Source organism: Coturnix japonica, chromosome 1 (assembly GCF_054131305.1).
Source record: "Coturnix japonica strain WE chromosome 1, WE-NBRP24, whole genome shotgun sequence".
In the NCBI taxonomy this organism is placed as follows: Eukaryota; Metazoa; Chordata; class Aves; order Galliformes; family Phasianidae; genus Coturnix; species Coturnix japonica.
The window spans coordinates 95215226-95229158 of NC_140663.1; the positions used below are offsets into that span (position 1 = coordinate 95215226).

Here is a 13933-nt window from a genome sequence, read left to right on the forward strand (position 1 = left end):
TGAGCATTTAAAGCTGTGCCTTCTCAAGAGACACTAATTTCTTTGAAGGGAACAGGATTCTGCGCTGTCTGTAACAAGGAGAAAAATTTCTTCTGTTTGGCCTTGTGATTTCATCAGGTGTGGAGCAACAGCTTCTAAGCAAGGATGTGGCTATAAAGATCCTAAGGTTCCTCACAATTTTTGGAGCTGCCTGCTGGAAATCTGCCTCCAGGCATTAAAGGTTACATTGGTCTCCCCTAGTGGCACTTTCAAATGCTATAATTTAAAAAATAATTGTTGAAATATGGTACACACTTTAATAGGCACCATTAAATTAGCTTGTTAGTTTGATTCAATATAGGCACGATATTTAATTTTTGCAGGTGCAGGAACTTTACGAATCATGCTGTAACTACTTTTTCAAACATTTCTGCATCTCTTTCCAAGAGTCAGGGAAGAGTTCAGCCCTCCACTTCTCTGAGCACATCCCTGTAAAACCTGAATGTTTGATTACTATTAAATGAAAGGGAAATATCAGTATTCTTTTGGGGACAATCATGTTTATACGAAATTCAATTTCATCACAGAAGAAAGGTGATTAAAAATGAAAACAGGGACTGTGGAACATCAATGATGTTACTAGAAAACCTATTAGGGTTACCTTTATCAGGCTGTTTTAAATGTTTCTCTGTTTCCAGAGATGTGATAAGTAAGGAATTAGAGTTAAGCTAAATCACACTAAGAGTGTACTGTTCACTGTCTACTTTTTGGGGTAAACAGAAAATATCTTATAAGCAACTGCTTTTTAATATTCTGCTAGGATCTAACTGTATCTTTGGGCATCCAAATTCTCTAGATAGTATAGTTCATACTTGACTTACTGAAAAGAGACATTTATTAGATTACCTTCTGTGCTCACACACTAAAACTAAGAAGACATCTTTTCCTCTACTCTAACAAGAAGAGTTAACAATTCATAGGGTGCAGCTGGAGTGCTCTGGACATGAGAGTAGTTTCTCTAGGCTGTATTTTCAGCTGTCTGGTGCGTTGTGCATGAGTAAAATCCTGTGGGAGGAAGTTTCAACCTCATCTGTGGAAAATTCAGTAAAAAATTTCCCACTGTTGCCTCTTGGGAATGAAAGAGCTCACTACTGGCTTGCCAGAACAAAGCTTTCAACATCTTTGTCATCTCCATTGTCATCATGCAACAAACAGCAATCCATTTCACTGTGATATGTTTTTTTCTCCCTCCTGTTGTGCCAGTTTGCTTCACACCTCTGCAAGGTTGAAATATCATCCACAGTGCTCTTGTCTGGTCCTGCCTCACTGTTTTTTGAGATCAGAATTATTGCTTAGCCTTGTTGCTTCCAGGAAGAGACAATAGGCAGCTCTAGGATGAAAACCTCTGTTTGCTTTCAGGATGTCCTAATCAATTGCTTAAAAATCTTTCCTAAGGGTTGCTTTTTTCTCAGTTTTCAGAAACCATGGGAAGCTTTTGCTGACTGTACATGCTTTTCAGAAAGCTAAGCACCAAAACCACCAAAAAAAAAAACCAAACCAAACAAACAAACAAAAAACCCACGCCCATATGACAGCTTTATTTTGTAGAAAACCCAACTGGAAGAAGAAGATCTAGGTCTCATACAGAGTCTCCTTGATTGCATGTATTATAAGTAGAAGGTGTACAATGTCAGTTCTGGGCAGAACCCAAAAGATATGTAAAAGCAACAGCTAATGAATGACTGTTATTTATACTGTTCACCAATCTGAATGACAGCTCACTGGCCTGGAGCTCATCTGCAGGCAGAGAGCAGACCCAGTAACATCGTAAGCGTACCCCAGCACCTTACTCTGAAATCAGTAACATTAGTAATTCTCCTTATGGTAGTCACGGTGAAGAGTCCTCCCTTCAGTAAGTATTCTGGGGCTAATAATTAGAAAAATCCCTGTGTTCAATAGCAGATGCTCAAGTTCCCTTGACTCTGGAGGTGTTACAGACCCAGAGGTGTCATGGCAGCCTCCCAGGCACTGTGTACCTGCAACTACAGTCAGTGCATTGCTCCAAAATACAGGAAAATAACAGAGCCAACCCTATCCTCATCCCTCTCTGCAGAATGTTGACCCTTCCTGTCAGTTTAGGTTGTGCCCCAAGGATGCAGGCCTGCACAGGGATAGGCACAGCTACCCTGGTCTGGCTGGGAGGTGAAGCAGGGAGAGAGACCTCCTCTAGGAGTTCCTGTGTGCTTGCCCTGCCTTTTTGGGCTCTGCCCTTCCCAGAGCCACCAGGATAGATAGCTCTGGGAGTATCACTTATTGCAACACAGTGCCCTGTGACATCTCTCTTGGTGGTTGGAGGCTGTAGGTGCTCAAACACCTACAGCCCTGTTCTCCCTCCTAGGAGGAAAGGAACTGGGGATTGCTTAGGGAAGCAGAAATGAACTGTGGACGTCTAGAGGACAAAATGTATTAGGAACAGCTGAGGCTCCTCAGTGTGTCCAGCTCAGAGCAGCAGAGAGGCCTGATGGTGGCTGCAGCTCCTCACAGGGAGCGAAGGGTCAGCACTGAGCTCTGCTCTGTGTGACAGCGACAGGGCCCGAGGGAACGGCATGGAGCTGTGCCAGGGGAGGGGCAGGTGGGGGTCAGGGAAAGGGGCTGCACCACAGGGCGGTGGGCATGGAACGGGATGCACAGGGCTGCGGGCACGGTCCCCAGTGCTGGAGTTCAAGGTGCGTTTGGGCAGTGCTCTCAGACACTGGGTTTGATTTTGGGTGGTGATGTGTGGAGCTCAGAGTTGGAAGAAAATCTTGGCTAAAGATGCGTTCTCAATAAAGTGACATGGATCTTTCTGAAGCAAAACTAACTGCTTCTGAGCAGCACCTTATCTGAAACTGCTGGGGAGTCAAGGGAGCGTTACAAGTTGCTTCATGCTTGTATGCATTTCAGAAAGGATGAGCACAGCGTTATCTGGTTCAGGTGTTTCTGTAATTGTGATTCATTAGGCTAATGCACAGTGCTTGGTGTCTAGCACCTGTGTGCTCCTGCTGGGCTGGTGTCAGTACTCTCAGCTGTTACGTGAAATTTATGGCTCTACTGGCTAGTTCAAATACTTACCTTCTCTAGTAGTTTCTTTCCAATGTATTTCTTAGTCTCTTCAGCACTGAAGGCACAGTTGCAAGGAGCCTTTAAATTACCCAGCAGCATGATCAGCATGCTGAGTTTTTTTGTTCTCTCAGAGCAGGACTGCCCACATGCTCCCAATGATTTGTGACACTCTGTCTCTTACTGAGAATTCCACCTCTACCACGAATGGAGAGGAAGAATTAGTTCATGCAGTCCTTACTGAGCACAGCTGGCTTGCCACAGGGTGAGAGCAATAAAAGTGCTAGACAAGATGGTTAAGATGGTTAGCTGTGTCTGAAAGGCTCCTGTGGGCTGGATGGGGTAATGAGGTGCCTGCCCCATCCTCTCAGTGTTTATAGGGCTGATATGTGTTCAATTCTGCAGACTGTGGATCAGCATCCTTACTTGTCAATATTCATGGTGACTTGATAGAGCTGATACAGTGCCCAGGTCTTTCTAGGCAGTTTGGGGGGGGGATGACACCTGAGGTCTTTTTATCTGCTGTTTTTATTAGTCAGAGTCAGACTGGAAAGCCAGCTTTTCTCCAGATTTCAGCTTGTCCAAGCTGGAGGCTACCATATCCGTAAGGTTGCCTCATGCCACTGGCTTTTAACAGATGCTGCTGTTTTCTGGGCACGTCATGAATAGGTGACCAATGCGTAGATCTCATCTCTTGGGCTGTCAAAGTCCAGAAAGGCAAGGGTGAACTTCATGTTTTACAAGTGACAGTTGTATAATGACTGCATTAATGACAACAGAGCTTGAATTGGGGGAGGTTAAGAGAGGCAAACAGGAATCAGAATTCAATAGTCAAAAAATGCTCATCTTCATCAATAGATGGGGTTGAAATAAAATCACAGTTGTTTGACAGGTGTAAGTGACATATCTTTAAACAGTGTCAGCTCTCATCCTTGAGAAATTGTGACTCCTGCAAGCCTGACAGAGAGCAATTAAGGGACAAGCTCAGCAGTCAGTAAATGCCCCATGGGATTACTGGTTCACAGCAGACCCACAAAATGCGGTCTTCTGACAAGGGGCTCAGAAGGGAATAAGCTGATGCTCATTTGTTTTGCAGTGGCTTATCAATCATAGTGTTGGCCTGGGCCCTGTGCACACAGCTTAGTTGCTTACATATTTCCAATATTCTCTTTTCCACTGAGCCTGCCTTCCCACTTTCTCAAGGAATTCAATGGATGTTTAATAGCCCTTAGTAAGACCACAGTCTGTTGGTTGGTAGTGGTATAGGAAAGATAACTTAGCATCAAAACATGGCCATTTCTGGAATGAAACACATTAAAGCCATTCAACAGCATCAGTCAATATTGTATTTCTCTTTTATAAACAATGAGGATGCATGCCTGCTGCTGCCAAGACAGAGATCTGATGAGGACGTTTGCTTTCCTAATGGATTATCTCTAATCAGGCTTATCTTGTACTGCATGCTGCTGAGCAGGAAAAAAGGCAGGTAAAAATATTTATTGGGATACAGTGAAAAGGTCGCAGTAATCATGTTTGCTACCGTGTCGATGTGTAAGATTGCCTTGTGCTTGTTCCTCCTCCCTCAAGACAAAACAGCTTCCTCAGTCATGTTATGAATTTACAATTAGCATCTAAACTGAAGGAAAATATTTCCAGTGACACAGAATGTATGTAGAGAAAATGAGACGAGATGCATAACTGTGAATGGACTGCATGCATGTGGGTATGTGGAGCTGGGACCTGTTTGTGAGTGGCATATGAGTAGTCTAGCCAGTGACGCGAGTGTGTTTTGAAGAGGTTAGGAAAGGTCACAGCTCCAAATCAGAAGAGCAGTTGGCTGAATCCTCAAATACTAGTGGGATTTAGATGGATCCCCAAGCATCTTCCTTAGATGTAATTTTAACTAGCTCAAATACAAAGTACTCTGTTGAACCAAGATGAGAGGTAGGTTGGTTTCCAGCCCCTGTGCAGGCATCCCACATGTCCATGGGTGCTCTGAGTAGTGCTCGTGGCCAAGGCAAGGTGTGGACACAGGGACATGTCAGGAGCCTGCACCAGGCCACTGCTGGCCTAAGGCAGAAGCAAACAGTGAGACTGAGTGTCCCTTCAACTTCTTCACTGTTTACTGTAAGTCCTTTCTGCAGTTTCTCAAAAGGAGACCAATTGACAAAGGAGTTACAGGCCATGACAGTGCTGTCATGAAAATACCGAGACAAAACAGAACAGTGGGCTGTGTAGTGGTCTGCAGCTGCCCAGAGCTTTTGGAGAACTACATTTCACTGGGTAGTTCCCACCTAGTGTCTACCCCATCTGGAGGAAAATTTATGTTGAAGTAGATTTTATGACCCATTACGAATCTTCATACTTGCATCAGGCAGAGAAAGGCAGAGCCACACATAGTGATCTGTTGCTTCATGAAATCATAGCAAGCTGGCTAGCTTCTTTACAGTGAGTGCAGTTTGGTAAGGTGCCATCTGAGATTAACAAAGAGGCTTTCTAATATGCTGTGAGTCTGTCAAGCTAGTAAAAAGAGAAAAAATCCAAGTATGCTCTGTTTATTGTTTCTACATGTATTTCTACCCAGACAACAAAAACAGTTTCTTTTCTCCCTGAGTCTTTCTTTTTTTAAGGGGTGGGCCACTAATGGGAAAGCTGAAATGTAAAAAGCAGTAAACAAAAAACACTACCTCTTAGTTTCAGGAAAGCATTAATACATATCTAAAACAAAATGGAACTCAGATTTCTTTAACCTCAAGGTCTAAGCCACAGAAGAATCATCTTCTAAAAAAAAAGAAAAGGACCTGATTATAAATCCTTTATCACTTTGAACCTATTCATTTAAAAATATCTTAGCTGAAGGCTGTGGCTGGCAGAGTGATGGAGTTACTCAGGCTGGAAAATAATAACTTGCTTTTCAATCATGATGGTGGTCTGAAAGGCCTGTTTGTAACTTGATGATGGCATAAATAAAAGAAATGACTTTCAGAAAGATGAAGGTACGGTATTATGAGATCCTCTGTGAGCACTGAGGGCCGGGGGCTGTTTTTCTTAATTACTGCTCATCAACTCAATGTATTACTGGAGTAGGCAACACACTAAGCTTCCCGAATGCAAGCACTGATAGGAGCTTTCTACTATAGTCACTGTAAAAGACTGTTTTTGCTTTCCCAGAGGCTGACTGCTCTGAATTCTCTCAGACAAACTCATGGAGGATTAGTAGAAGTGCTGGAAAACAGCAATCATAATTTATGTCTTCAATGGGAGAAAAACAAAAAGAATCTATGAAGTTTTGAGCCAGATAGCTCAACTGAGGGTGCCTGGACACACTGGCATAAAATAACAGCTTCATAAGTAATTGTTGGAAATGAGCAAGAGTTAATATGTGCCTGTCAAATCCAAGTCTTGTTAATCTGATGAATTTTCTTCTTTAACAGCTTAATGAGCCCTGTGAGGAGAGAGCTCTTCCACCTCAGTTTTAATAAGTTTTTGATCCCATCCTATGTGATATCTTCATAAACAAGTAGGATGAGAGGACAGATGACATATTCTGTGTCGTGGCTGAAAATGTGGAACTGTCCTATTAACTCTCAGAGCTTCATTGTCAAAACGGAGGGATTTATAGGGCAGCTAGATCTCCTTTATACTCTGTCTTTATTGAGTGTGCTTGCTAAATTTGCAAGTACTAGCAACCTGGTTAAGGCAAAAAGCATGGCTAAGGACAAAGCAAACTGGACAAACTGAGAAACTTGAGAATCATATGTAATAATAGAAAGTGTGGGGCAAACCAGAGATAATGTCATGCTCTTTAGGAAACCCAATTCCCCTGGAAAGGCTAAGTGAACTGAGGTGCTTTCTTGCCTACAATAATATAGAAATGTATCACTTCTTAAGCAAGGCTTTTGTAAGTAATGTCATTCTTTTTCAGACTGACCAAGCCAGTCAACAGTGGCTGCACAAGGTGGTGCTGTGAGGAAAAGATGGAGGAGAGATTTCTTCACACAGCAATTTCCACCATTACTGTCTGCTTTTGCAGAGAAAATGGACTTGAATACAAGGCAAAGGTAATCAATGGTAAGCAATAAGTTCCTTGGGAGAATATAAAATGGACAAAAATTCTTGACACTTTGCTGAACACTCATGTAATGAACATCAACAAAGTCTAAAGCAAATACTGTTGTCACAATTTAGTCTGACCCAGCTCTGTGCAATGTGCAGAAAAGCAATTGGTAGCTTAGTTCTCTGGTTCCCTTTTTTCAGTCTTGCTTTAAGTCTAGAAGTGGTTATACTGTTGAGACTGCCCTGAGCCCATATACAACTGAATGTGTAGGAGAGCAATGTATTGCTCCCCAAGTAGAGCATTGGCTACATCTCTGTCAGTTGTTATTTTTCTGGTCAAGGCTTGCTATAAATTGAATATTATTTGCTCTATTTTCTAGGTGATTTTGAGTTTGAGAATTATTTTATCTATATTAAGAGCTGGATGGTGTGGCACTGTGATGATGTCAGTGTTGTCTGTGTGTTCACTGATCATTACATTTGTGATTTTCGGATTTACCTTTCGAACATCTAGCACCTGGAGCCATGGCATTACTAAATTATCTCATCTTAAAACAAATAAGAAAGAGAGAAGATAAGGAAAACCAAGTTAGTCACAGGCAAGAACCTGAAGAGTGTTCTTTACAACTTCAGAGAAAAGAAAGAATAACTCATTCTTTGATGCCTTTGTATTTCATATGTTTTTGTAGTCATTGTTTAGGAGTTACAGGTTTTTATTTTGGTTATCTGGACACCAGTTTCTAAGGAACTGTACTTAGCAGAAATGTTATATTTTCTTCAAAAGAAAATTAAAAAAAAAAGAAGATATCACTCCCAGAATATTGGAAAAAAGTTCCCTGTCTCTTGTTTATTTATTTATTTAGAAAGCACATACAGCAATGCATGGGAAGGGGAAGAGAGATGCAAACCAGGTGAGCATACAAATCCATCTCAAAAGAAACAGTGAGACACTTCCCAGATGATTAGTAGCAGTACATCAGTCTATGTGAGCGTTTAAACTGTTGTACCTCTAGATTATAAAAAGAAACCACAGAGAATTTCTGAAGAACAAGGTAAATGTCTGTATTTCAGAAATCCCACCACAATCAACTTGTAGGCAGCCAAGTTTTTGTTCTGATTCTGTTCCTGATACTTCCTCCCAGGAGTCTCTCCTCCTCACGCTATGGTTTCTTTCCTCAGTGTCCTTCTCTGGTGGCAAGTAAGGATACTTGTGAATGAAGACTTTGCCTTCGTTCTTGACCTTTTCTTTAACTTCTTCTGATGCTTGAGTGAAATGCCAAGCTCCTCCATTATAGCATTGAAAGAAAGACACTGTTGGGACATAGAAATTGCATTAGACACTTTTCACTGAAGACAGAGTTCAACCATACCCTCTGACCAATTCACGGCTCTTAGAAAAAAATGGAGCTCAGCACTTAAAAACAGGATCAGGAAGCTTCTCTGGTGACTTCTGTCAGCTTTGAGCAAATCCCTCATTTCTAACATGACATCTGTAAGTCACTTTTTGTTGTTGTTTGTGGGTTGGTTTTTTTTTGCCTAACATGGCTTCCACTGAAATCAATGATCAATTTAATTTTGTCTTAACTAAATTTGATGTTAATATTTTTTAAACTCTGCGTGGAATGGTAGGTTTGTGGTGTTCTGTTGACTTCATATAGTAAAACTTACCCTTTTTCGACAGGTAATTTTCCTTCTGACCTTAAAAGAAAAAACATCTGCTTTTTAAAATCACATGTACCTTAGCCCCACAGAATTGTGAATACCAAAGAAAAGAAAGATTTCTTTGTGGCTTAGTTATGCTCACTAAATTAATAGGTAATTCCAAAATACAGCAATCCTCTCTTTGGAAAGAATCTTTTTCAAATGTTTTGTGTCAAAGAAAGGAGAGAAATTACCACAAGAATGAGGTAGCTGAATAGTTTAGAAAGCAAACAGAAATCCTTTTCCTTTCCACCATCACAATATTAACAAAGACATTTTGGGTAAGTGGAAAAATCTTTTACAATCTTCTGCTGGAATAATTACTTATAACACAAAAGGCACAGAGGCTTTCAATTGAGGTATCTAGCAAGGCAAAAGGTTGTTTCATGCAAATGTGTATAGACTGATACATAAAATGAACTGATGGTAGCAGTGTGAAACAAAGCTTTGACCACCTTACCTCCATCATGCTGAATAAATCCCTCTTCCAAAGCCTTTCTAGAACTACAGAATTGCGTAGTTTTAACACATCTGGTTAACTGTGTTATTGTTATTATATATATATATTTATACACTATATTGTTGTATACTGTATATTGCTATTATAATTGATTTATCCTGTCAAATGAGAGCAACAGCATACAGACATGGTTCTTTATATCAAATATAAATTCCCTTCTACCAGAGATACCAGTGCAAGGGGAGTAGTGCTCAGTCTTTAGCCACTAACTCAATGGTGATTTCAGTTACACAGGGTTTTAAAAAGTATAACATAGTATGATTTTGGAAGAGGAGAAAAGGAAGAGAAAATCCAACATTTCTGATGTCCAGGTATTCCAGAGAAATATTCTCAAATGCAAAAAAGTGTGAGGATAAAGTGGATAAAGGCTAGATCATTTATTTAAAGCTACAAAGGGATTCCTCAGTAGTGAATTCCTCACACTGTGCTTCTTCCTGTCCAGTATGAACTCTGTGGGTATAGTGTATAGCCCTGATTTTGCAAACGAGCCCAAGATATTAATGTGTCTCTGGTTGATGGTATATGATCTTGCAGGTGTCAGCACATCCATTTGTGGGATTAACTGCTTGCAAAGATCCCATAAATTGCTACATCTGGAATTTAATGTTTTATCTTTGAGATGTTTAATTTTTGCTCATCTGAAATTCTTAAGTATACATATATCAAAGTACAATACAGTCATGCCAAATCAAAGTATAACAGTCATAGTCCAGGACACTGTGCTACCATCGTTTCAAATTAAAGTCTGTTAATAGCCAGGTACACCACTGTGCAGGTGTAGTTGTCATTTAAATAACCCCTCAGATAATGTAAAATGGGAATTCTAGTGTTACTGGAGTTAGAGTCAGTGGTGTCTGTTGAGACCCTCTGCCCTCTGGAAGCAGCAGGTGAAGCAGGTGTCATTTTAATACGTAATTATTTGCATATTGCTTCAGATTTTTTAAAGCTTAGCACCGCGTATTTCTAAACTAATAAAAGTATATATTCTAACTAACTAACTTGACATGGATAATTTTTAAGTGAGCTTTCAACATCTAGATTACCAAGTGATTCTGGTAATCTAGATGTTGAATTCCATGTCTGGATTCCATGGATAACATGGAAAAGAAAATATTAAATATTTGTAGGAATGACCAGGCTTATTTTTTTACCCCCGTTCTTCTTACCAACCTGAATGTTGTGCATGCTCTTAACAATAGCCATCAATCTCTGCACCGTGCATGCAGGGATGATTTCTGCAGAAGAAATCATACAGCTTACTGCCTTGTTAATACACCTATGATCAAATTTTCCAAACTGATTTGTGTTAGTCAGACAAGGCAATTATCACAATATCTTTTAATTTCATATCAGCAAAGTAATCTCATGAAGGTCATTTACATCTGCACGTAGACATTTGCTGACATTATGTATATGAGCATTCTAGAATCTGACTTCATGACTTGAGAAGCACTCCACTGGTTCCACTTTCAACCTGAAACAATGAGTTAAAGAGATATTGAACTGATCTTTCAAAGGTATTCAAATGGTCACAGACGTAATTACAGCCCTGACTGATTTTATGATCATCTCTGCATCTGAAATATTGCCACCTTAAAGAAAACCTATTGGAGGTGGAAAAGAGCATTAAAAGCCTGTGATACACAGGTCCTTTACTACCACCGCCTTCACAGATTGCTTAAGGTTGTCTAAAAGAGATATCTGAGATGACACTCTTAACTTTTGGGTCTGGTTAGTCATTCAGAAGGCCAGAAAGGCAGATAGATATGACAAGAGCTCTTTTGAGTCCTAGGAAAACTGGCTCAACATTCTATTTATCTCAAAGCTCGTTCATGCAATCAGCATACTGAACAAATATTTGAAAACTGGAATTTTAAACCCTGATTTTTAAAGCAGTAGAGAACAGTAACATAAAGCAAATCCAAACTTCACCAGAATGACTTGTGAGTTACTTGAAAATTGTGGACAAAAAACACCATCTGTAGGAACTCCCAAGACAGCCCTCTGAACAACACCATGTCTGTAGTAGCCTTTAGAAAAGGTACGATGATGTTCAAATTACACTTACAAGGGCAAGATACTGCTCTTTTAATCTCATATTTCAAAAGCCAGACCAAAAGAGTTTCTTTAATAAGCTTTGTAGATTGTTGGTGGGTTTTTTGTTTGTTTGTTTGTTTGTTTTGTTTTTGACACATTATTAAGACCACTTTTGAGGTCACTCCAAAAAAGAGAGGAGACTACAGAAAGCAACATATTTAACAACAAAATAATAAGATTAAAGTTATGCTATTAATCGGCTTGACTTTTTCACCCAAGCAGTGCTAAAATGCTGCAGTACACAGCTTGTGAAAGTTAAAGGAAATCTTATACAAACAGAATGTATCTGGGGCTCGTTTTTGTTTGAGATTCTTCCTCCTTGCTTCTTGGTCACTGCAGCAGGATGAAAAAGCTTGCTCATGAAAATCTCAAATTGTTCCTTATGCTGACATCCAGAAGACTGTGATAAGCTATAGGGTAATTATAGCTTCTGAATTTAAAGGATAACATGAAATAAGTTAGATTTCTTAGAAAAAAGAAATAATCTGTAGTCAGACTTTATCAAAGTGTTGCTACCTACACCTGAGGATAAGATCCTTCAATTGTTTTTTTAACACCTTGGGGGGAAAAAAAAAATCAAATAAGGAAAAGAAAGAAAAACCAACAAACAAAAAGACAATCGTTGTGCTACGCCGGACAACTGAGAGTTACCAAAATAAAAGGATGTTGGCTAGATTTTATTTGGGAAGAACACCTGACTAGCTCAGCCTTGGAGGAGGAAGTGCTGAAAACAAGGTTTTACTCCTGCTGTGCCTTCCTCAGTGTGAAAAATTCATGGCTGGGACACTGACATATGTCTTCTGCTGAAAGAAAAGTGATTTGTTTTTTCCTAGTGCACTGAAGGAGAAATATCCAAAATAGTTTCTCCTAGGGAGTGAGCTGCTGTTGCAGCGCATTAAGAATGTGTTTGAGTGTTCTGTCACTAAAGGCTAATTGCATGAGGAGATCACCAAATGAAGGATTTTAAACTGTCAGAGTCTATTGAACAGTGACTGTCAAAACAGCGTCACAATATTCCATGGACTATTTTAACTGTGTTTCAATTATATAAACTGCTCCTCAGCTTCCTGTTTACACACACACAAACACACACACACACACACATACACACAAATCAGTAAAGCTACTTGCTGATCTCAGAAGCCATCAAATGCAAACAGGGATGCTCACTGCAGGCACACCTAGCCACCGTCAGGTTTGGAGGTGGGGTTTAGGTCTGTTAATGGATGGGCTCAAGTTGATGTTTGAAGAAGGAAAAGTTTTTATAGGCCCAATAAATTCACACACACAAAAAAGCTTTTTTGCAAGAACGTCACTGAAATAGGGACTTTTTTTTCTTCTACTCGTTTGTTCCCAAAGAGCTAAAGATATGACTCTTCAAAGCTTTAATCCAAGAGAGATTACAGAGTGACAAGAAGCTATGGCAGTACTTTGAGCAAATATCAATCCAGATGCAAAAACATGATTGGTGTGCTTGTTCTAGCTGTATGGTGCAGGTGTGTTGTTAAGCCACACTGATCCTAGCTCCTTGAAATGGTGATCATATTCACAGAATCAAATTATAGAATCATTTCAGTTGGAAATTATGAACATTATGAACTGGAACACCAACAGCTCCATCAGGTGCTCGGAGACCCATCCAGCCTGACTTTGAATATCTCCAGGAACAGGGCATCCACCACCTCCCTGGGCAACCTGTTCCACTGCCTCAGCACCCTTGCTGTAAAAAACTTCTTCCTTATATTTAATCTAAATCTCCCCTCTTTTAGTTTGAAACCATTTCCCTTTGTTGTATCACAACACACCCTGTTGAAGAGTCTGTCCCCTTCTTTCTTACAGCCCCCCTTTAGATCCTGAAAGGCTGCTCTCATACTGCCTTTGTTCCTTTCATTCTTCCCCTGTCTCATTCTTTTTCCATCCTCCCACCTGTTTTTTTTTTAACTCATTGGATGGCAGAGCGTGTAATGAGGGCATCAAATGACACTAAATAAAGGTAGGAGCATTGACCCCAGCCAAACCGACCTGGCAATGGGAAGGGACTAGCTTGTGCATGACCCCATTACTTTCAGAAGCCAGTGATTTCTATGTGTCAAAGAATACGCCTTTTTTTTTCTTTTCTTTTTTTCTGCAGACGCTATTTGAATATTTGGGGAGCTCTGATTGATTAAAATGCAACAAAGGCAAAAAAAAAACAAACCACCCAAACAACTATAAAATGGCACATGGGGTATGTTTATAACCATTTTTTTCTCCTCAAATAGCTCTGGTTATTCGCTACTGGTGCTGCCAGAGCTGACAGTCTGTTGTGGCTCTTCTGTCACAAGCAGAGCTGTTAACTCAATGCTGACACACAAGTGAGAGGGGACATAGTCTGACCGTTGGGTCCCAGGTGCAGTTACAAGGCTGCAAGTGAGGAAAATGCAATTGCAACCATTTGTGAACGGAATATGTTTCTGTGGCCAAAGTTCAAATTGTAACAGT

General features: G+C 40.2%; 1 protein-coding gene across 6 annotated transcripts in view; it reads right to left on the reverse strand.

Annotated features, from left to right (window-relative positions):
• Window positions 1-7953: 7953 nt before the first annotated feature.
• The window catches only part of GRIK1 (glutamate ionotropic receptor kainate type subunit 1), a 156919-nt gene continuing 150939 nt past the window's right edge, over window positions 7954-13933 (reverse strand). For all 6 annotated transcript variants that reach the window (XR_014939034.1, XR_014939031.1, XM_015881136.3 and 3 more), the window contains one exon: window positions 7954-8445. Coding sequence is in view for 2 of the 6 variants with exons in the window: in XM_015881136.3 (XP_015736622.1) it covers window positions 8290-8445 (156 nt within the window). In the remaining 4 variants the exon portion in view is untranslated. The remainder of the gene's footprint in view (window positions 8446-13933) is intronic.